The following is a 23,572-nucleotide window of genomic DNA, read 5'->3' on the forward strand; positions in this document are numbered from 1 at the left end:
CTACTGGTTAGATTCCCCAGTTCTACTGGTTAGATTTCCCAGTTCTACTGGTTAGATTCCCCAGTTCTACTGGTTAGATTCCCCAGTTCTACTGGTTAGATTCCCCAGTTCTACTGGTTAGATTCCCCAGTTCTACTGGTTAGATTCCCCTCTACTGGTTAGATTCCCCAGTTCTACTGGTTAGATTCCCCAGTTCTACTGGTTAGATTCCGCAGTTCACTGGTTAGTTTCCCCAGTTCTACTGGTTAGATTCCCCAGTTCTACTGGTTAGTTTCCCCTCTACTGGTTAGATTCCCCTCTACTGGTTAGTTTCCCCAGTTCTACTGGTTAGATTCCCCTCTACTGGTTAGTTTCCCCTCTACTGGTTAGATTCCCCAGTTCTACTGGTTAGTTTCCCCTCTACTGGTTAAATTCCCCTCTACTGGTAATTTTCCCCAGTTCTACTGGTTAGATTCCCCAGGTCTACTGGTTAGATTCCCCTCTACTGGTTAAATTCCCCAGTTCTACTGGTTAGTTTCCCCTCTACTGGTTAGATTCCCCAGTTCTACTGGTTAGTTTCCCTCTACTGGTTAGATTCCCCAGTTCTACTGGTTAGTTTCCCGTCTACTGGTTAGTTTCCCCAGTTCTACTGGTTAGATTCCCCTCTACTGGTTAGTTTCCCCAGTTCTACTGGTTAGATTCCCCAGGTCTACTGGTTAGATTCCCCTCTACTGGTTAAATTCCCCAGTTCTACTGGTTAGTTTCCCCTCTACTGGTTAGATTCCCCAGTTCTACTGGTTAGTTTCCCTCTACCTGTTAGATTCCCCAGTTCTACTGGTTAGTTTCCCGTCTACTGGTTAGTTTCCCCAGTTCTACTGGTTAGATTCCCCTCTACTGGTTAGTTTCCCCAGTTCTACTGGTTAGATTCCCCTCTACTGGTTAGTTTCCCCTCTACTGGTTACATTCCCCAGTTCTACTGGTTAGATTCCCCTCTACTGGTTAGATTCCCCAGTTCTAATGGTTAGATTCCCCAGTTCTACTGGTTAGATTCCCCAGTTCTACTGGTTCGAATCTCCAGTTCTACTGGTTAGATTCCCCAGGTCTACTGGTTAGATTCTCCAGTTCTACTGGTTAGATTCCCCTCTACTGGTTAGATTCCCCAGTTCTACTGGTTAGTTTCCCCAGTTCAACTGGTTAGTTTCCCCTCTACTGGTTAGATTCCCCAGTTCTACTGGTTAGTTTCGCCTCTACTGGTTAGATTCCCCTCTACTGGTTAGATTCCCCAGTTCTACTGGTTAGATTCCCCAGTTCTACTGGTTAGATTACCCAGTTCTACTGGTTAGATTACCCAGTTCTACTGGTTAGATTCCCCTCAACTGGTTAGATTCCCCAGTTCTACTGGTTAGATTACCCAGTTCTACTGGTTAGATTCCCCAGTTCTAATGGTTAGATTCCCCAGTTCTACTGGTTAGAATCTCCAGTTCTTCTGGTTAGATTCCCCAGGTCTACTGGTTAGATTCCCCAGTTCTACTGGTAAGATTCCCCTCTACTGGTTAGATTCCCCAGATCTACTGGTTAGTTTCCCCAGTTCAACTGGTTAGTTTCCCCTCTACTGGTTAGATTCCCCAGTACTACTGGTTAGATTCCCCTCTACTTGTTAGATTCCCCTCTACTGGTTAGTTTCCCCTCTACTGGTTACATTCCCCAGTTCTACTGGTTAGATTCCCCAGTTCTACTGGTTAGATTCCCCAGTTCTACTGGTTAGATTCCCCTCTACTGGTTAGATTCCCCAGTCCTACTGCTTAGATTCCCCAGTTCTACTGGTTAGATTCCCCAGTTCTACTGGTTAGATTCCCCAGTTCTACTGGTTAGTTTCCCCTCTACTGGTTAGATTCCCCTCTACTGGTTAAATTCCCCAGTTCTACTGCTTAGATTCCCCAGCTCTACTGGTTAGATTCCCCAGTTCTACTGGTTAGATTCCCCAGTTCTACTGGTTAGATTCTCCAGTTCTACTGGCTAGATTCCCCAGTTCTACTGGTTACATTCCCCAGTTCTACTGGTTAGATTCCCCAGTTCTACTGGTTAGATTTCCCAGTTCTACTGGTTAGATTCCCCAGTTCTACTGGTTAGATTCCCCAGTTCTACTGGTTAGATTCCCCAGTTCTACTGGTTAGATTCCCCAGTTCTACTGGTTAGATTCCCCTCTACTGGTTAGATTCCCCAGTTCTACTGGTTAGATTCCCCAGTTCTACTGGTTAGATTCCGCAGTTCACTGGTTAGTTTCCCCAGTTCTACTGGTTAGATTCCCCAGTTCTACTGGTTAGTTTCCCCTCTACTGGTTAGATTCCCCTCTACTGGTTAGTTTCCCCAGTTCTACTGGTTAGATTCCCCTCTACTGGTTAGTTTCCCCTCTACTGGTTAGATTCCCCAGTTCTACTGGTTAGTTTCCCCTCTACTGGTTAAATTCCCCTCTACTGGTAATTTTCCCCAGTTCTACTGGTTAGATTCCCCAGGTCTACTGGTTAGATTCCCCTCTACTGGTTAAATTCCCCAGTTCTACTGGTTAGTTTCCCCTCTACTGGTTAGATTCCCCAGTTCTACTGGTTAGTTTCCCTCTACTGGTTAGATTCCCCAGTTCTACTGGTTAGTTTCCCGTCTACTGGTTAGTTTCCCCAGTTCTACTGGTTAGATTCCCCTCTACTGGTTAGTTTCCCCAGTTCTACTGGTTAGATTCCCCTCTACTGGTTAGTTTCCCCTCTACTGGTTACATTCCCCAGTTCTACTGGTTAGATTCCCCTCTACTGGTTAGATTCCCCAGTTCTACTGGTTCGAATCTCCAGTTCTACTGGTTAGATTCCCCAGGTCTACTGGTTAGATTCTCCAGTTCTACTGGTTAGATTCCCCTCTACTGGTTAGATTCCCCAGTTCTACTGGTTAGTTTCCCCAGTTCAACTGGTTAGTTTCCCCTCTACTGGTTAGATTCCCCAGTTCTACTGGTTAGTTTCGCCTCTACTGGTTAGATTCCCCTCTACTGGTTAGATTCCCCAGTTCTACTGGTTAGATTCCCCAGTTCTACTGGTTAGATTACCCAGTTCTACTGGTTAGATTACCCAGTTCTACTGGTTAGATTCCCCTCAACTGGTTAGATTCCCCAGTTCTACTGGTTAGATTACCCAGTTCTACTGGTTAGATTCCCCAGTTCGAATGGTTAGATACCCAAGTTCTACTGGTTAGAATCTCCAGTTCTACTGGTTAGATTCCCCAGGTCTACTGGTTAGATTCCCCAGTTCTACTGGTAAGATTCCCCTCTACTGGTTAGATTCCCCAGATCTACTGGTTAGTTTCCCCAGTTCAACTGGTTAGTTTCCCCTCTACTGGTTAGATTCCCCAGTTCTACTGGTTAGATTCCCCTCTACTTGTTAGATTCCCCTCTACTGGTTAGTTTCCCCTCTACTGGTTACATTCCCCAGTTCTACTGGTTAGATTCCCCAGTTCTACTGGTTAGATTCCCCAGTTCTACTGGTTAGATTCCCCAGTTCTACTGGTTAGATTCTCCAGTTCTACTGGCTAGATTCCCCAGTTCTACTGGTTAGATTCCCCTCTACTGGTTAGATTCCCCAGTCCTACTGCTTAGATTCCCCAGTTCTACTGGTTAGATTCCCCAGTTCTACTGGTTAGATTCCCCAGTTCTACTGGTTAGTTTCCCCTCTACTGGTTAGATTCCCCTCTACTGGTTAAATTCCCCAGTTCTACTGGTTAGATTCCCCAGTTCTACTGGTTAGTTTCCCCTCTACTGGTTAGATTCCCCTCTACTGGTTAAATTCCCCAGTTCTACTGCTTAGATTCCCCAGCTCTACTGGTTAGATTCCCCAGTTCTACTGGTTAGATTCCCCAGTTCTACTGGTTAGATTCTCCAGTTCTACTGGCTAGATTACCCAGTTCTACTGGTTACATTCCCCAGTTCTACTGGTTAGATTCCCCAGTTCTACTGGTTAGATTTCCCAGTTCTACTGGTTAGATTCCCCAGTTCTACTGGTTAGATTCCCCAGTTCTACTGGTTAGATTCCCCAGTTCTACTGGTTAGATTCCCCAGTTCTACTGGTTAGATTCCCCTCTACTGGTTAGATTCCCCAGTTCTACTGGTTAGATTCCCCAGTTCTACTGGTTAGATTCCGCAGTTCACTGGTTAGTTTCCCCAGTTCTACTGGTTAGATTCCCCAGTTCTACTGGTTAGTTTCCCCTCTACTGGTTAGATTCCCCTCTACTGGTTAGTTTCCCCAGTTCTACTGGTTAGATTCCCCTCTACTGGTTAGTTTCCCCTCTACTGGTTAGATTCCCCAGTTCTACTGGTTAGTTTCCCCTCTACTGGTTAAATTCCCCTCTACTGGTAATTTTCCCCAGTTCTACTGGTTAGATTCCCCAGGTCTACTGGTTAGATTCCCCTCTACTGGTTAAATTCCCCAGTTCTACTGGTTAGTTTCCCCTCTACTGGTTAGATTCCCCAGTTCTACTGGTTAGTTTCCCTCTACTGGTTAGATTCCCCAGTTCTACTGGTTAGTTTCCCGTCTACTGGTTAGTTTCCCCAGTTCTACTGGTTAGATTCCCCTCTACTGGTTAGTTTCCCCAGTTCTACTGGTTAGATTCCCCTCTACTGGTTAGTTTCCCCTCTACTGGTTACATTCCCCAGTTCTACTGGTTAGATTCCCCTCTACTGGTTAGATTCCCCAGTTCTACTGGTTCGAATCTCCAGTTCTACTGGTTAGATTCCCCAGGTCTACTGGTTAGATTCTCCAGTTCTACTGGTTAGATTCCCCTCTACTGGTTAGATTCCCCAGTTCTACTGGTTAGTTTCCCCAGTTCAACTGGTTAGTTTCCCCTCTACTGGTTAGATTCCCCAGTTCTACTGGTTAGTTTCACCTCTACTGGTTAGATTCCCCTCTACTGGTTAGATTCCCCAGTTCTACTGGTTAGATTCCCCAGTTCTACTGGTTAGATTACCCAGTTCTACTGGTTAGATTACCCAGTTCTACTGGTTAGATTTCCCTCAACTGGTTAGATTCCCCAGTTCTACTGGTTAGATTACCCAGTTCTACTGGTTAGATTCCCCAGATCTACTGGTTAGTTTCCCCAGTTCAACTGGTTAGTTTCCCCTCTACTGGTTAGATTCCCCAGTACTACTGGTTAGATTCCCCTCTACTTGTTAGATTCCCCTCTACTGGTTAGTTTCCCCTCTACTGGTTACATTCCCCAGTTCTACTGGTTAGATTCCCCAGTTCTACTGGTTAGATTCCCCAGTTCTACTGGTTAGATTCCCCTCTACTGGTTAGATTCCCCAGTCCTACTGCTTAGATTCCCCAGTTCTACTGGTTAGATTCCCCAGTTCTACTGGTTAGATTCCCCAGTTCTACTGGTTAGTTTCCCCTCTACTGGTTAGATTCCCCTCTACTGGTTAAATTCCCCAGTTCTACTGCTTAGATTCCCCAGCTCTACTGGTTAGATTCCCCAGTTCTACTGGTTAGATTCCCCAGTTCTACTGGTTAGATTATCCAGTTCTACTGGCTAGATTCCCCAGTTCTACTGGTTACATTCCCCAGTTCTACTGGTTAGATTCCCCAGTTCTACTGGTTAGATTTCCCAGTTCTACTGGTTAGATTCCCCAGTTCTACTGGTTAGATTCCCCAGTTCTACTGGTTAGATTCCCCAGTTCTACTGGTTAGATTCCCCAGTTCTACTGGTTAGATTCCCCTCTACTGGTTAGATTCCCCAGTTCTACTGGTTAGATTCCCCAGTTCTACTGGTTAGATTCCGCAGTTCACTGGTTAGTTTCCCCAGTTCTACTGGTTAGATTCCCCAGTTCTACTGGTTAGTTTCCCCTCTACTGGTTAGATTCCCCTCTACTGGTTAGTTTCCCCAGTTCTACTGGTTAGATTCCCCTCTACTGGTTAGTTTCCCCTCTACTGGTTAGATTCCCCAGTTCTACTGGTTAGTTTCCCCTCTACTGGTTAAATTCCCCTCTACTGGTAATTTTCCCCAGTTCTACTGGTTAGATTCCCCAGGTCTACTGGTTAGATTCCCCTCTACTGGTTAAATTCCCCAGTTCTACTGGTTAGTTTCCCCTCTACTGGTTAGATTCCCCAGTTCTACTGGTTAGTTTCCCTCTACTGGTTAGATTCCCCAGTTCTACTGGTTAGTTTCCCGTCTACTGGTTAGTTTCCCCAGTTCTACTGGTTAGATTCCCCTCTACTGGTTAGTTTCCCCAGTTCTACTGGTTAGATTCCCCTCTACTGGTTAGTTTCCCCTCTACTGGTTACATTCCCCAGTTCTACTGGTTAGATTCCCCTCTACTGGTTAGATTCCCCAGTTCTACTGGTTCGAATCTCCAGTTCTACTGGTTAGATTCCCCAGGTCTACTGGTTAGATTCTCCAGTTCTACTGGTTAGATTCCCCTCTACTGGTTAGATTCCCCAGTTCTACTGGTTAGTTTCCCCAGTTCAACTGGTTAGTTTCCCCTCTACTGGTTAGATTCCCCAGTTCTACTGGTTAGTTTCGCCTCTACTGGTTAGATTCCCCTCTACTGGTTAGATTCCCCAGTTCTACTGGTTAGATTCCCCAGTTCTACTGGTTAGATTACCCAGTTCTACTGGTTAGATTACCCAGTTCTACTGGTTAGATTCCCCTCAACTGGTTAGATTCCCCAGTTCTACTGGTTAGATTACCCAGTTCTACTGGTTAGATTCCCCAGTTCTAATGGTTAGATTCCCCAGTTCTACTGGTTAGAATCTCCAGTTCTACTGGTTAGATTCCCCAGGTCTACTGGTTAGATTCCCCAGTTCTACTGGTAAGATTCCCCTCTACTGGTTAGATTCCCCAGATCTACTGGTTAGTTTCCCCAGTTCAACTGGTTAGTTTCCCCTCTACTGGTTAGATTCCCCAGTTCTACTGGTTAGATTCCCCTCTACTTGTTAGATTCCCCTCTACTGGTTAGTTTCCCCTCTACTGGTTACATTCCCCAGTTCTACTGGTTAGATTCCCCAGTTCTACTGGTTAGATTCTCCAGTTCTACTGGCTAGATTCCCCAGTTCTACTGGTTAGATTCCCCTCTACTGGTTAGATTCCCCAGTCCTACTGCTTAGATTCCCCAGTTCTACTGGTTAGATTCCCCAGTTCTACTGGTTAGATTCCCCAGTTCTACTGGTTAGTTTCCCCTCTACTGGTTAGATTCCCCTCTACTGGTTAAATTCCCCAGTTCTACTGGTTAGATTCCCCAGTTCTACTGGTTAGTTTCCCCTCTACTGGTTAGATTCCCCTCTACTGGTTAAATTCCCCAGTTCTACTGCTTAGATTCCCCAGCTCTACTGGTTAGATTCCCCAGTTCTACTGGTTAGATTCCCCAGTTCTACTGGTTAGATTCTCCAGTTCTACTGGCTAGATTACCCAATTCTACTGGTTACATTCCCCAGTTCTACTGGTTAGATTCCCCAGTTCTACTGGTTAGATTTCCCAGTTCTACTGGTTAGATTCCCCAGTTCTACTGGTTAGATTCCCCAGTTCTACTGGTTAGATTCCCCAGTTCTACTGGTTAGATTCCCCAGTTCTACTGGTTAGATTCCCCTCTACTGGTTAGATTCCCCAGTTCTACTGGTTAGATTCCCCAGTTCTACTGGTTAGATTCCGCAGTTCACTGGTTAGTTTCCCCAGTTCTACTGGTTAGATTCCCCAGTTCTACTGGTTAGTTTCCCCTCTACTGGTTAGATTCCCCTCTACTGGTTAGTTTCCCCAGTTCTACTGGTTAGATTCCCCTCTACTGGTTAGTTTCCCCTCTACTGGTTAGATTCCCCAGTTCTACTGGTTAGTTTCCCCTCTACTGGTTAAATTCCCCTCTACTGGTAATTTTCCCCAGTTCTACTGGTTAGATTCCCCAGGTCTACTGGTTAGATTCCCCTCTACTGGTTAAATTCCCCAGTTCTACTGGTTAGTTTCCCCTCTACTGGTTAGATTCCCCAGTTCTACTGGTTAGTTTCCCTCTACTGGTTAGATTCCCCAGTTCTACTGGTTAGTTTCCCGTCTACTGGTTAGTTTCCCCAGTTCTACTGGTTAGATTCCCCTCTACTGGTTAGTTTCCCCTCTACTGGTTACATTCCCCAGTTCTACTGGTTAGATTCCCCTCTACTGGTTAGATTCCCCAGTTCTACTGGTTCGAATCTCCAGTTCTACTGGTTAGATTCCCCAGGTCTACTGGTTAGATTCTCCAGTTCTACTGGTTAGATTCCCCTCTACTGGTTAGATTCCCCAGTTCTACTGGTTAGTTTCCCCAGTTCAACTGGTTAGTTTCCCCTCTACTGGTTAGATTCCCCAGTTCTACTGGTTAGTTTCGCCTCTACTGGTTAGATTCCCCTCTACTGGTTAGATTCCCCAGTTCTACTGGTTAGATTACCCAGTTCTACTGGTTAGATTACCCAGTTCTACTGGTTAGATTCCCCTCAACTGGTTAGATTCCCCAGTTCTACTGGTTAGATTACCCAGTTCTACTGGTTAGATTCCCCAGTTCTAATGGTTAGATTCCCCAGTTCTACTGGTTAGAATCTCCAGTTCTACTGGTTAGATTCCCCAGGTCTACTGGTTAGATTCCCCAGTTCTACTGGTAAGATTCCCCTCTACTGGTTAGATTCCCCAGATCTACTGGTTAGTTTCCCCAGTTCAACTGGTTAGTTTCCCCTCTACTGGTTAGATTCCCCAGTTCTACTGGTTAGATTCCCCAGGTCTACTGGTTAGATTCCCCTCTACTGGTTAAATTCCCCAGTTCTACTGGTTAGTTTCCCCTCTACTGGTTAGATTCCCCAGTTCTACTGGTTAGTTTCCCTCTACTGGTTAGATTCCCCAGTTCTACTGGTTAGTTTCCCGTCTACTGGTTAGTTTCCCCAGTTCTACTGGTTAGATTCCCCTCTACTGGTTAGTTTCCCCAGTTCTACTGGTTAGATTCCCCTCTACTGGTTAGTTTCCCCTCTACTGGTTACATTCCCCAGTTCTACTGGTTAGATTCCCCTCTACTGGTTAGATTCCCCAGTTCTACTGGTTCGAATCTCCAGTTCTACTGGTTAGATTCCCCAGGTCTACTGGTTAGATTCTCCAGTTCTACTGGTTAGATTCCCCTCTACTGGTTAGATTCCCCAGTTCTACTGGTTAGTTTCCCCAGTTCAACTGGTTAGTTTCCCCTCTACTGGTTAGATTCCCCAGTTCTACTGGTTAGTTTCGCCTCTACTGGTTAGATTCCCCTCTACTGGTTAGATTCCCCAGTTCTACTGGTTAGATTCCCCAGTTCTACTGGTTAGATTACCCAGTTCTACTGGTTAGATTACCCAGTTCTACTGGTTAGATTCCCCTCAACTGGTTAGATTCCCCAGTTCTACTGGTTAGATTACCCAGTTCTACTGGTTAGATTCCCCAGTTCTAATGGTTAGATTCCCCAGTTCTACTGGTTAGAATCTCCAGTTCTACTGGTTAGATTCCCCAGGTCTACTGGTTAGATTCCCCAGTTCTACTGGTAAGATTCCCCTCTACTGGTTAGATTCCCCAGATCTACTGGTTAGTTTCCCCAGTTCAACTGGTTAGTTTCCCCTCTACTGGTTAGATTCCCCAGTTCTACTGGTTAGATTCCCCTCTACTTGTTAGATTCCCCTCTACTGGTTAGTTTCCCCTCTACTGGTTACATTCCCCAGTTCTACTGGTTAGATTCCCCAGTTCTACTGGTTAGATTCCCCAGTTCTACTGGTTAGATTCCCCAGTTCTACTGGTTAGATTCTCCAGTTCTACTGGCTAGATTCCCCAGTTCTACTGGTTAGATTCCCCTCTACTGGTTAGATTCCCCAGTCCTACTGCTTAGATTCCCCAGTTCTACTGGTTAGATTCCCCAGTTCTACTGGTTAGATTCCCCAGTTCTACTGGTTAGTTTCCCCTCTACTGGTTAGATTCCCCTCTACTGGTTAAATTCCCCAGTTCTACTGGTTAGATTCCCCAGTTCTACTGGTTAGTTTCCCCTCTACTGGTTAGATTCCCCTCTACTGGTTAAATTCCCCAGTTCTACTGCTTAGATTCCCCAGCTCTACTGGTTAGATTCCCCAGTTCTACTGGTTAGATTCCCCAGTTCTACTGGTTAGATTCTCCAGTTCTACTGGCTAGATTACCCAGTTCTACTGGTTACATTCCCCAGTTCTACTGGTTAGATTCCCCAGTTCTACTGGTTAGATTTCCCAGTTCTACTGGTTAGATTCCCCAGTTCTACTGGTTAGATTCCCCAGTTCTACTGGTTAGATTCCCCAGTTCTACTGGTTAGATTCCCCAGTTCTACTGGTTAGATTCCCCTCTACTGGTTAGATTCCCCAGTTCTACTGGTTAGATTCCCCAGTTCTACTGGTTAGATTCCGCAGTTCACTGGTTAGTTTCCCCAGTTCTACTGGTTAGATTCCCCAGTTCTACTGGTTAGTTTCCCCTCTACTGGTTAGATTCCCCTCTACTGGTTAGTTTCCCCAGTTCTACTGGTTAGATTCCCCTCTACTGGTTAGTTTCCCCTCTACTGGTTAGATTCCCCAGTTCTACTGGTTAGTTTCCCCTCTACTGGTTAAATTCCCCTCTACTGGTAATTTTCCCCAGTTCTACTGGTTAGATTCCCCAGGTCTACTGGTTAGATTCCCCTCTACTGGTTAAATTCCCCAGTTCTACTGGTTAGTTTCCCCTCTACTGGTTAGATTCCCCAGTTCTACTGGTTAGTTTCCCTCTACTGGTTAGATTCCCCAGTTCTACTGGTTAGTTTCCCGTCTACTGGTTAGTTTCCCCAGTTCTACTGGTTAGATTCCCCTCTACTGGTTAGTTTCCCCTCTACTGGTTACATTCCCCAGTTCTACTGGTTAGATTCCCCTCTACTGGTTAGATTCCCCAGTTCTACTGGTTCGAATCTCCAGTTCTACTGGTTAGATTCCCCAGGTCTACTGGTTAGATTCTCCAGTTCTACTGGTTAGATTCCCCTCTACTGGTTAGATTCCCCAGTTCTACTGGTTAGTTTCCCCAGTTCAACTGGTTAGTTTCCCCTCTACTGGTTAGATTCCCCAGTTCTACTGGTTAGTTTCGCCTCTACTGGTTAGATTCCCCTCTACTGGTTAGATTCCCCAGTTCTACTGGTTAGATTACCCAGTTCTACTGGTTAGATTACCCAGTTCTACTGGTTAGATTCCCCTCAACTGGTTAGATTCCCCAGTTCTACTGGTTAGATTACCCAGTTCTACTGGTTAGATTCCCCAGTTCTAATGGTTAGATTCCCCAGTTCTACTGGTTAGAATCTCCAGTTCTACTGGTTAGATTCCCCAGGTCTACTGGTTAGATTCCCCAGTTCTACTGGTAAGATTCCCCTCTACTGGTTAGATTCCCCAGATCTACTGGTTAGTTTCCCCAGTTCAACTGGTTAGTTTCCCCTCTACTGGTTAGATTCCCCAGTTCTACTGGTTAGATTCCCCTCTACTTGTTAGATTCCCCTCTACTGGTTAGTTTCCCCTCTACTGGTTACATTCCCCAGTTCTACTGGTTAGATTCCCCAGTTCTACTGGTTAGATTCCCCAGTTCTACTGGTTAGATTCCCCAGTTCTACTGGTAATTTTCCCCAGTTCTACTGGTTAGATTCCCCAGGTCTACTGGTTAGATTCCCCTCTACTGGTTAAATTCCCCAGTTCTACTGGTTAGTTTCCCCTCTACTGGTTAGATTCCCCAGTTCTACTGGTTAGTTTCCCTCTACTGGTTAGATTCCCCAGTTCTACTGGTTAGTTTCCCGTCTACTGGTTAGTTTCCCCAGTTCTACTGGTTAGATTCCCCTCTACTGGTTAGTTTCCCCAGTTCTACTGGTTAGATTCCCCTCTACTGGTTAGTTTCCCCTCTACTGGTTACATTCCCCAGTTCTACTGGTTAGATTCCCCTCTACTGGTTAGATTCCCCAGTTCTACTGGTTCGAATCTCCAGTTCTACTGGTTAGATTCCCCAGGTCTACTGGTTAGATTCTCCAGTTCTACTGGTTAGATTCCCCTCTACTGGTTAGATTCCCCAGTTCTACTGGTTAGTTTCCCCAGTTCAACTGGTTAGTTTCCCCTCTACTGGTTAGATTCCCCAGTTCTACTGGTTAGTTTCGCCTCTACTGGTTAGATTCCCCTCTACTGGTTAGATTCCCCAGTTCTACTGGTTAGATTCCCCAGTTCTACTGGTTAGATTACCCAGTTCTACTGGTTAGATTACCCAGTTCTACTGGTTAGATTCCCCTCAACTGGTTAGATTCCCCAGTTCTACTGGTTAGATTACCCAGTTCTACTGGTTAGATTCCCCAGTTCTAATGGTTAGATTCCCCAGTTCTACTGGTTAGAATCTCCAGTTCTACTGGTTAGATTCCCCAGGTCTACTGGTTAGATTCCCCAGTTCTACTGGTAAGATTCCCCTCTACTGGTTAGATTCCCCAGATCTACTGGTTAGTTTCCCCAGTTCAACTGGTTAGTTTCCCCTCTACTGGTTAGATTCCCCAGTTCTACTGGTTAGATTCCCCTCTACTTGTTAGATTCCCCTCTACTGGTTAGTTTCCCCTCTACTGGTTACATTCCCCAGTTCTACTGGTTAGATTCCCCAGTTCTACTGGTTAGATTCCCCAGTTCTACTGGTTAGATTCCCCAGTTCTACTGGTTAGATTCTCCAGTTCTACTGGCTAGATTCCCCAGTTCTACTGGTTAGATTCCCCTCTACTGGTTAGATTCCCCAGTCCTACTGCTTAGATTCCCCAGTTCTACTGGTTAGATTCCCCAGTTCTACTGGTTAGATTCCCCAGTTCTACTGGTTAGTTTCCCCTCTACTGGTTAGATTCCCCTCTACTGGTTAAATTCCCCAGTTCTACTGGTTAGATTCCCCAGTTCTACTGGTTAGTTTCCCCTCTACTGGTTAGATTCCCCTCTACTGGTTAAATTCCCCAGTTCTACTGCTTAGATTCCCCAGCTCTACTGGTTAGATTCCCCAGTTCTACTGGTTAGATTCCCCAGTTCTACTGGTTAGATTCTCCAGTTCTACTGGCTAGATTACCCAGTTCTACTGGTTACATTCCCCAGTTCTACTGGTTAGATTCCCCAGTTCTACTGGTTAGATTTCCCAGTTCTACTGGTTAGATTCCCCAGTTCTACTGGTTAGATTCCCCAGTTCTACTGGTTAGATTCCCCAGTTCTACTGGTTAGATTCCCCAGTTCTACTGGTTAGATTCCCCTCTACTGGTTAGATTCCCCAGTTCTACTGGTTAGATTCCCCAGTTCTACTGGTTAGATTCCGCAGTTCACTGGTTAGTTTCCCCAGTTCTACTGGTTAGATTCCCCAGTTCTACTGGTTAGTTTCCCCTCTACTGGTTAGATTCCCCTCTACTGGTTAGTTTCCCCAGTTCTACTGGTTAGATTCCCCTCTACTGGTTAGTTTCCCCTCTACTGGTTAGATTCCCCAGTTCTACTGGTTAGTTTCCCCTCTACTGGTTAAATTCCCCTCTACTGGTAATTTTCCCCAGTTCTACTGGTTAGATTCCCCAGGTCTACTGGTTAGATTCCCCTCTACTGGTTAAATTCCCCAGTTCTACTGGTTAGTTTCCCCTCTACTGGTTAGATTCCCCAGTTCTACTGGTTAGTTTCCCTCTACTGGTTAGATTCCCCAGTTCTACTGGTTAGTTTCCCGTCTACTGGTTAGTTTCCCCAGTTCTACTGGTTAGATTCCCCTCTACTGGTTAGTTTCCCCAGTTCTACTGGTTAGATTCCCCTCTACTGGTTAGTTTCCCCTCTACTGGTTACATTCCCCAGTTCTACTGGTTAGATTCCCCTCTACTGGTTAGATTCCCCAGTTCTACTGGTTCGAATCTCCAGTTCTACTGGTTAGATTCCCCAGGTCTACTGGTTAGATTCTCCAGTTCTACTGGTTAGATTCCCCTCTACTGGTTAGATTCCCCAGTTCTACTGGTTAGTTTCCCCAGTTCAACTGGTTAGTTTCCCCTCTACTGGTTAGATTCCCCAGTTCTACTGGTTAGTTTCGCCTCTACTGGTTAGATTCCCCTCTACTGGTTAGATTCCCCAGTTCTACTGGTTAGATTCCCCAGTTCTACTGGTTAGATTACCCAGTTCTACTGGTTAGATTACCCAGTTCTACTGGTTAGATTCCCCTCAACTGGTTAGATTCCCCAGTTCTACTGGTTAGATTAACCAGTTCTACTGGTTAGATTCCCCAGTTCTAATGGTTAGATTCCCCAGTTCTACTGGTTAGAATCTCCAGTTCTACTGGTTAGATTCCCCAGGTCTACTGGTTAGATTCCCCAGTTCTACTGGTAAGATTCCCCTCTACTGGTTAGATTCCCCAGATCTACTGGTTAGTTTCCCCAGTTCAACTGGTTAGTTTCCCCTCTACTGGTTAGATTCCCCAGTTCTACTGGTTAGATTCCCCTCTACTTGTTAGATTCCCCTCTACTGGTTAGTTTCCCCTCTACTGGTTACATTCCCCAGTTCTACTGGTTAGATTCCCCAGTTCTACTGGTTAGATTCCCCAGTTCTACTGGTTAGATTCCCCAGTTCTACTGGTTAGATTCTCCAGTTCTACTGGCTAGATTCCCCAGTTCTACTGGTTAGATTCCCCTCTACTGGTTAGATTCCCCAGCCCTACTGCTTAGATTCCCCAGTTCTACTGGTTAGATTCCCCAGTTCTACTGGTTAGATTCCCCAGTTCTACTGGTTAGTTTCCCCTCTACTGGTTAGATTCCCCTCTACTGGTTAAATTCCCCAGTTCTACTGCTTAGATTCCCCAGCTCTACTGGTTAGATTCCCCTGTTCTACTTGTTAGATTCCCCAGTTCTACTGGTTAGATTCTCCAGTTCTACTGGCTAGATTCCCCAGTTCTACTGGTTACATTCCCCAGTTCTACTGGTTAGATTCCCCAGTTCTACTGGTTAGATTTCCCAGTTCTACTGGTTAGATTCCCCAGTTCTACTGGTTAGATTCCCCAGTTCTACTGGTTAGATTCCCCAGTTCTACTGGTTAGATTCCCCAGTTCTACTGGTTAGATTCCCCTCTACTGGTTAGATTCCCAAGTTCTACTGGTTAGATTCCCCAGTTCTACTGGTTAGATTCCGCAGTTCACTGGTTAGTTTCCCCAGTTCTACTGGTTAGATTCCCCAGTTCTACTGGTTAGATTCCCCAGTTCTACTGGTTAGATTCCCCTCTACTGGTTAGTTTCCCCTCTACTGGTTAGTGTCCCCAGTTCTACTGGTTAGATTCCCCTCTACTGGTTAGATTCCCCTCTACTGGTAAGTTTCCCCAGTTCTACTGGTTAGATTCCCCAGTTCTACTGGTTAGATTCCCCAGTTCTACTTGTTAGATTCCCCAGTTCTACTGGTTAGATTCCCCTCTACTGGTTAGTTTCCCCTCTACTGGTTAGTTTCCCCTCTACTGGTTAGATTCCCCTCTGCTGGTTAGATTCCCCAGTTCTACTGGTTAGATCCCCCAGTTCTACTGGCTAGATTCCCCTCTACTGGTTAGATTCCCCAGTCCTACTGCTTAGATTCCCCAGTTCTACTGGTTAGATTCCCCAGTTCTACTGGTTAGATTCCCCTCTACTGGTTAGTTTCCCCTCTACTGGTTAGTTTCCCCTCTACTGGTTAGATTCCCCTCTGCTGGTTAGATTCCCCAGTTCTACTGGTTAGATCCCCCAGTTCTACGGCTAGATTCCCCTCTACTGGTTAGATTCACCAGTTCTACTGGTTACATTCCCCAGTTCTACTGGTTAGATTCCCCAGTTCTACTGGTTAGATTCCCCAGTTCTACTGGTTAGATTCCCCAGTTCTCCTGGTTAGATTCCCCTGTTCTACTGGTTAGATTCCCCTCTACTGGTTAGATTCCCCCAGTTCTACTGGTTAGATTCCCCAGTTCTACTGGTTAGATTCGATCCCCCAGTTCTACTGGTTAGATTCCCCAGTTCTACTGGTTAGATTCCCCAGTTTTACTGTTTAGATTCCCCAGTTCTACTGGTTAGATTCCCCAGTTCTACTGGTTAGATTCCCCAATTCTACTGGTTAGATTCCCCAGTTCTACTGGTTAGATTCCCAGTTCTACTGGTTAGATTCTCCAGTTCTACTAGTTAGATTCCCCTCTACTGGTTAGATTCCCCAGTTCTACTGGTTAGATTCCCCCTGTTCTACTGGTTAGATTCCCAGTTCTACTGGTTAGATTCTCCAGTTCTACTAGTTAGATTCCCCTCTACTGGTTAGATTCCCCAGTTCTACTGGTTAGATTCCCAGTTCTACTGGTTAGATTCTCCAGTTCTACTGGTTAGATTCCCCAGTTCTACTGGTTAGATTCCCCAGTTCTACTGGTTAGATTCCCCAGTTCTACTAGTTAGATTCCCCAGTTCTACTGGTTAGATTCCCCAGTTCTACTGGTTAGATTCCCCAGTGCTACTGGTTAGATTCCCCAGTTCTACTGGTTAGATTCACCAGTTCTACTAGTTAGATTCCCCATTTCTACTGGTTAGATTCCCCAGTTCTACTGGTTAGATTCCCCTCTACTTATTAGATTCCCCTCTACTGGTTAGATTCCCCAGTTCTACAGGTTAGATTCCCCAGTTCTACTGGTTAGTTTCCCCTCTACTGGTTAGATTCCCCTCTACTGGTAAGTTTCCCCAGTTCTACTGGTTAGATTCCCCAGTTCTACTGGTTAGATTCCCCAGTTCTACTTGTTAGATTCCCCAGTTCTACTGGTTAGATTCCCCTCTACTGGTTAGTTTCCCCTCTACTGGTGAGTTTCCCCTCTACTGGTTAGATTCCCCTCTGCTGGTTAGATTCCCCAGTTCTACTGGTTAGATCCCCCAGTTCTACTGGCTAGATTCCCCTCTACTGGTTAGATTCCCCAGTCCTACTGCTTAGATTCCCCAGTTCTACTGGTTAGATTCCCCAGTTCTACTGGTTAGATTCCCCTCTACTGGTTAGTTTCCCCTCTACTGGTTAGTTTCCCCTCTACTGGTTAGATTCCCCTCTGCTGGTTAGATTCCCCAGTTCTACTGGTTAGATCCCCCAGTTCTACTGGCTAGATTCCCCTCTACTGGTTAGATTCACCAGTTCTACTGGTTACATTCCCCAGTTCTACTGGTTAGATTCCCCAGTTCTACTGGTTAGATTCCCCAGTTCTCCTGGTTAGATTCCCCTGTTCTACTGGTTAGATTCCCCTCTACTGGTTAGATTCCCCCAGTTCTACTGGTTAGATTCCCCAGTTCTACTGGTTAGATTCGATCCCCCAGTTCTACTGGTTAGATTCCCCAGTTCTACTGGTTAGATTCCCCAGTTTTACTGTTTAGATTCCCCAGTTCTACTGGTTAGATTCCCCAGTTCTACTGGTTAGATTCCCCAATTCTACTGGTTAGATTCCCCAGTTCTACTGGTTAGATTCCCAGTTCTACTGGTTAGATTCTCCAGTTCTACTAGTTAGATTCCCCTCTACTGGTTAGATTCCCCAGTTCTACTGGTTAGATTCCCCCTGTTCTACTGGTTAGATTCCCAGTTCTACTGGTTAGATTCTCCAGTTCTACTAGTTAGATTCCCCTCTACTGGTTAGATTCCCCAGTTCTACTGGTTAGATTCCCAGTTCTACTGGTTAGATTCTCCAGTTCTACTGGTTAGATTCCCCAGTTCTACTGGTTAGATTCCCCAGTTCTACTAGTTAGATTCCCCAGTTCTACTGGTTAGATTCCCCAGTTCTACTGGTTAGATTCCCCAGTGCTACTGGTTAGATTCCCCAGTTCTACTGGTTAGATTCACCAGTTCTACTAGTTAGATTCCCCAGTTCTACTGGTTAGATTCCCCAGTTCTACTGGTTAGATTCCCCTGTTCTACTGGTTAGATTCCCCAGTTCTACTGGTTAGATTCCAGTAGAACTGTAAGTGCGTGTGTGTGCGTGTGTAGTGTTGGGATTCGTTACTTGAAAAGGTAGTTTATTCCATATGATTTGTAACAAAAGTAGTTTATTCCATATTACTCGATATATAAAACAAGATGGCGCCGACAGACATGGCAGCTTTGCTTCTTGCTCCAAAGCAAATTTGCAGCATTTATTTATTTTTGTTGTGTTGTTGTTTATTTTTATTGTGTTGTTGTTTATTTTTGTTGTCCGGAGTGGACCATCGCTTCTGAGTATATTACTCGCTAATGTTCAGTCTCTGGACAATAAAGTAGACGAGCTCAGGGCGAGGATCTCCTTCCAGAGAGACATCAGGGACTGTAACATGCTCTGTTTAACAGAATCATGGCTCTCTCTGGATATACTGTCCCCATCCATACAGCCAGCTGGGTCCTCAGTACATCGTGCAGAAAAGAATAAAGAACTCTCCTGGAAGAAGAAAGTCGGTGATGTTGTCAGGGAAATTGCAAGATTATGTTATAATGCAATACGCATTATAATGGTTGTTTTATTCGTCAGAACAGAGTATTCTGTTAACTATTGTGTGTGTTCTATTGAGGATGGGCCTCTATGAGATAACCCTGACAGAGGAGATTTACGATGTCTTTGGGTGATAAAACCTAAAGAGCATTCCAGAGAACATGAGTTAATGTTTCTGCTCTATACCGTACCAGGAAGAGACGGTTCCAGTTCGGAGTCGGAGGGCCAGACACTGGTCTACACAATGAAAACCGTTGACACAGCATATACTGCCTTCTATGTATTATAGATATCTTTCATATAGATCTTAACCTTGTGACCCATTCTATGTATCTGTTGTTCGTCATGTCGGTTGGAAGGGGAGTATCTTGGCTATAAAACATCTTTGTACTTTTGTTTTATCACTCTCAACGGATCGTTATAAATGGTGAATCATTGACAAGTCATTGCTATTGCAAAGCTCTTATTATTAAAGATGTAGTTTAAGTATAACTCTGACTTGTGTGATACGTTTGTCTCTCCTCATTTGATAATACATAAATAAATCACCACAGTGTATGTTTCATGATTTAACTACTCATGGTGTGATTGTGATAACGTACAGAAACTCAAGTCCTTTTTTTCATCCTGACCAAGAATACCTCACAATCAAATGCAGACCGTATTACCTCCCAAGATAATTATCTTTGGTTATAGTCACAACTGGGTCCTGGACTTCATGATGGGCCGCCCCCCAGGTGGTGAAGGTAGGAAACAACACCTCCACTACACTGATCCTCAACACAGGGGCCCCACAAGGGTTCGAGCTCAGCCCCCTCCTGTACTCCCTTTTCAGCCATGACTGCGTGGCCAAGCACATCTCCATCTCAATCATCAAGTTATCAGACGACACAACAGTAGTAGACCTGATTACCAACAATGACGAGACAGCCTACAGGGAGGAGGTGAGGGCCCTGGCACCATAACCGCTCACTCAACGTCAACAAAACGAAAGAGCTGATCGTGGACTTCAGTAAACAGCAGAGAGAGCAACCCCCTATCCACATCGAAGGGACCACAGTGGAGAAGGTGGAAAGCTTCAATTTCCTCGGAGTACACATCACTAACAAACTGAAATGGTCCACCCACACAGATAGTGTGGTGAAGAAGGCGCAACAGCTGCAACCTCAGGAGGCTCATTAACTTTTACAGATGCAAAATTGAGAGCATCCTGTCGGGCTGTATCACCGCCTGGTACGGAAATTGTACCACCCGCAACCACAGGGATCTCCAGAGGGTAGTGAGGTCTGCACAACGCATCACCAGGGGTAAACTACCAGCCCTCCAGGACGGGCCTCCAGGAAGGCCATAAAGATCATCAAGGACAACAACCAACCGAGCCACTGCCTGTTCACCCCGCTATCATCCAGAAGGCGAGGTCAGTACAGGTGCATCAAAGCTGGGACTGAGAGACTGAAAAACAGCTTCTATCTCAAGGCCATCAGACTGTTAAACAGCCACCACTAACATTGAGTGGCTGCTGCCAACACACTGACTCAACTCCAGCCACTTTAATAATGGGAATTGATGGGAAATGATGTAAAATATATCACTAGCCACTTTAAACAATGCTACCTAATATAATGTTTACATGCCCTACATTATTCATCTCATATGTATACGTATATACTGTACTCTATATCTCCTACTGCATCTTTATGTAATACATGTATCACTAGCCACTTTAACTATGCCACTTTGTTTACATACTCATCTCATATGTATATACTGTACTCAATGCCATCTACTGTATCTTGCCTATGCCGCTCTGTACCATCACTCATTCATATATCTTTATGTACATATTCTTTATCCCCTTACACTTGTGTCTATAATGTAGTAGTTTTGGAATTGTTAGTTAGATTACTTGTTGGTTATTACTGCATTGTCGGAACTAGAAGCACAAGCATTTCGCCACACTCGCATTAACATCTGCTAACCATGTGTATGTGACAAATAAAATTTGATTTGATTTGATTTGATGCAGATTGTCTATTGTCAAAAATGTCATTATCACATTGACCGGTCAGTCCTGCTGGCTATCCCGGCGATGGGAAACTTTTTAAACCACTGGAATAGAGATGGATAGAGAGCACACTTCCCACTAGACACTGAATCACTAACGGTCTTTGCTATCACAGAAGAGATCAGAGGTACGTCCTCATTCCATTTATATGGACGTCTGTCATGACATTCTCTAAACAGCTATTCTACGTTCGCTCGATAAGTAGTGGGCACGTTACTAGAAAAAGTAGCAGTAATAATATGACAATATTAAAGACAGTAACTCGTTATATTAAAGACAGTAACGCGTTATATTAAAGACAGTAACTCGTTATATTAAAGACAGTAACTCGTTATATTAAAGACAGTAACGCGTTATATTAAAGACAGTAACTCGTTATATTAAAGACAGTAACTCGTTATATTAAAGACAGTAACGCGTTATATTAAAGACAGTAACTCGTTATATTAAAGACAGTAACTCGTTATATTAAAGACAGTAACTCGTTATATTAAAGACAGTAACTCGTTATATTAAAGACAGTAACGCGTTATATTAAAGACAGTAACGCGTTATATTAAAGACAGTAACTCGTTATATTAAAGACAGTAACGCGTTATATTAAAGACAGTAACTCGTTATATTAAAGACAGTAACTCGTTATATTAAAGACAGTAACTCGTTATATTAAAGACAGTAACTCGTTATATTAAAGACAGTAACGCGTTATATTAAAGACAGTAACTCGTTATATTAAAGACAGTAACTCGTTATATTAAAGACAGTAACACGTTATATTAAAGACAGTAACTCGTTATAGTAAAGACAGTATATTGAAGACAGTAACTCGTGTGTGTGTGTGTCTGCGTGTGTGAGCTTTTGAGCTCAACCCAACCTGATCCGACAGGGCCTAGACACATGGTCATAGGGCCGTGTAGGGTCTGTTTTCTCATCAATATCTAGGGCCGTGTAGTGTCTGTTTTCTCATCAATATCTAGGGCCGTGTAGTGTCTGTTTTCTCATCAATATCTAGGGCCGTGTAGTGTCTGTTTTCTCATCAATATCTAGGGCCGTGTAGGGTCTGTTTTCTCATCAATATCTAGGGCCGTGTAGGGTCTGTTTTCTCATCAATAACTAGGGCTGTGTAGGGTCTGTTTTCTCATCATTATCTAGGGTACGGGTAGGGCTCGACTATCACTAATTTGATCACTAACATTTAAAAGCTGAGTCATTTCCTCTGCTGCGTAGTACAGTCCTATCTGACTAAGATCATAACATGATGTCAGAAGTCCTTCAATTTTAGTCAAATAAGTCCGGAGAGATTATTTCGCAGAAAATAACGTTGCTTGAGTTTAGAGGTGACGAAAAGTAGTCAACAGCTAAGCGCTCTCTTATGTCTGGTCATTGAGCAGAGCAGCCGAAGTGGAGCATAGGCAATCGGGCATGGGTAGGGTGGGTGTGTGTGTGTGTGTGTGTGTGTGTGTGTGTGTGTGTGTGTGTGTGTGTGTGTGTGTGTGTGTGTGTGTGTGTGTGTGTGTGCGTGTGTGCGTGTGCGCGCGTGCGTGCGTGCGTGCGTGTGTGTGTGTTATCCCTCTTACCTGCTGGTTCTCGTCATATGTCTCTCCTTCCAGATGATCTCTTTGTGTCTCTCCTTCCATGGCCTCCTGCCCATACTCCTCAGGCTGTGGACAAACATAATATTGTAAAACAAAACGAACAACACGTCCTATTTCACCAGAACACTATTTTTTTGTATTTTTTTTTTGTGGACCAGGGTTGGAGTCAATTCCATTTCAATTCAGGAAATACACTGAAATTACAATTTCACTTGTCTTCCATGCTTGTCAACGAAGATGATTTGGAATTTGGTTAACTTTCTGAATTGACTGGAACTGAAATGGAATGGACCCCAACCCTGGCACAGATCTAATGGAAACACATATAGTAGCATAGGGGCTAACCCCCAAGGATCCTACACTAATAGATGTACCCAGAGGACAGGTCACCCCCCAGTATCCTACACTAAGAGATGTACCCTGAGGACAGGTCACCCCCCAGTATCCTACACTAATAGATGTACCCAGAGGACAGGTAAACCTCAGTATCCTACACTAATAGATGTACCCAGAGGACAGGTAAACCTCAGTATCCTAAACTAATAGATGTACCCAGAGGACAGGTCACCCCCCAGTATCCTAAACTAATAGATGTACCCAGAGGACAGGTCACCCCCAGTATCCTACACTAATAGATGTACCCAAAGGACAGGTCACCCCCCCCCCCCAGTATCCTACACTAATAGATGTACCCAGAGGACAGGTCACCCCCCAGTATCCTAAACTAATAGATGTACCCAGAGGAAAGGTCACCCCCCAGTATCCTACACTAATAGATGTACCCAGAGGACAGGTCACCCCTCAGTATCCTACACTAATAGATGTACCCAGAGGACAGGTAAACCTCAGTATCCTACACTAATAGATGTACCCAGAGGACAGGTAACCCCTCAGTATCCTACACTAATAGATGTACCCAGAGGACAGGTAACCCCCCCCCCCCCCCCCCCCCCAGTATCCTACACTAATAGATGTACCCAGAGGACAGGTCACCCCCCAGTATCCTACACTAATAGATGTACCCAGAGGACAGGTCACCCCTCAGTATCCTACACTAATAGATGTACCCAGAGGACAGGTAAACCTCAGTATCCTACACTAATAGATGTACCCAGAGGACAGGTCACCCCCCCCCCCCCCCAGTATCCTACACTAATAGATGTACCCAGAGGACAGGTCACCCCCCAGTATCCTACACTAATAGATGTACCCAGAGGACAGGTCACCCCCCCCCCCCCCCCCCCCCCCCCCCCAGTATCCTACACTAATAGATGTACCCAGAGGACAGGTCACCCCCCAGTATCCTACACTAATAGATGTACCCAGAGGACAGGTAAACCTCAGTATCCTACACTAATAGATGTACCCAGAGGACAGGTCACCCCTCAGTATCCTACACTAATAGATGTACCCAGAGGACAGGTAACCCCCCCCCCCCCCCCCCAGTATCCTACACTAATAGATGTACCCAGAGG

The 23,572-nt window shown here is 45.0% G+C and overlaps 1 protein-coding gene across 4 annotated transcripts in view; it reads right to left on the minus strand.

The window, feature by feature from the left end:
- Positions 1–23,572, minus strand: part of LOC110513918 (beta-synuclein) — a 54,323-nt gene that overhangs the window by 6,306 nt on the left and 24,445 nt on the right. For all 4 annotated transcript variants that reach the window (XM_036970242.1, XM_036970241.1, XM_036970239.1 and 1 more), the window contains one exon: positions 22,080–22,163. In XM_036970242.1, coding sequence (XP_036826137.1) covers positions 22,080–22,163 — 84 coding nt within the window. The remainder of the gene's footprint in view (positions 1–22,079; positions 22,164–23,572) is intronic.

The sequence above is a fragment of the Oncorhynchus mykiss genome, chromosome 31, assembly GCF_013265735.2.
Source record: "Oncorhynchus mykiss isolate Arlee chromosome 31, USDA_OmykA_1.1, whole genome shotgun sequence".
NCBI lineage: Eukaryota > Metazoa > Chordata > Actinopteri > Salmoniformes > Salmonidae > Oncorhynchus > Oncorhynchus mykiss.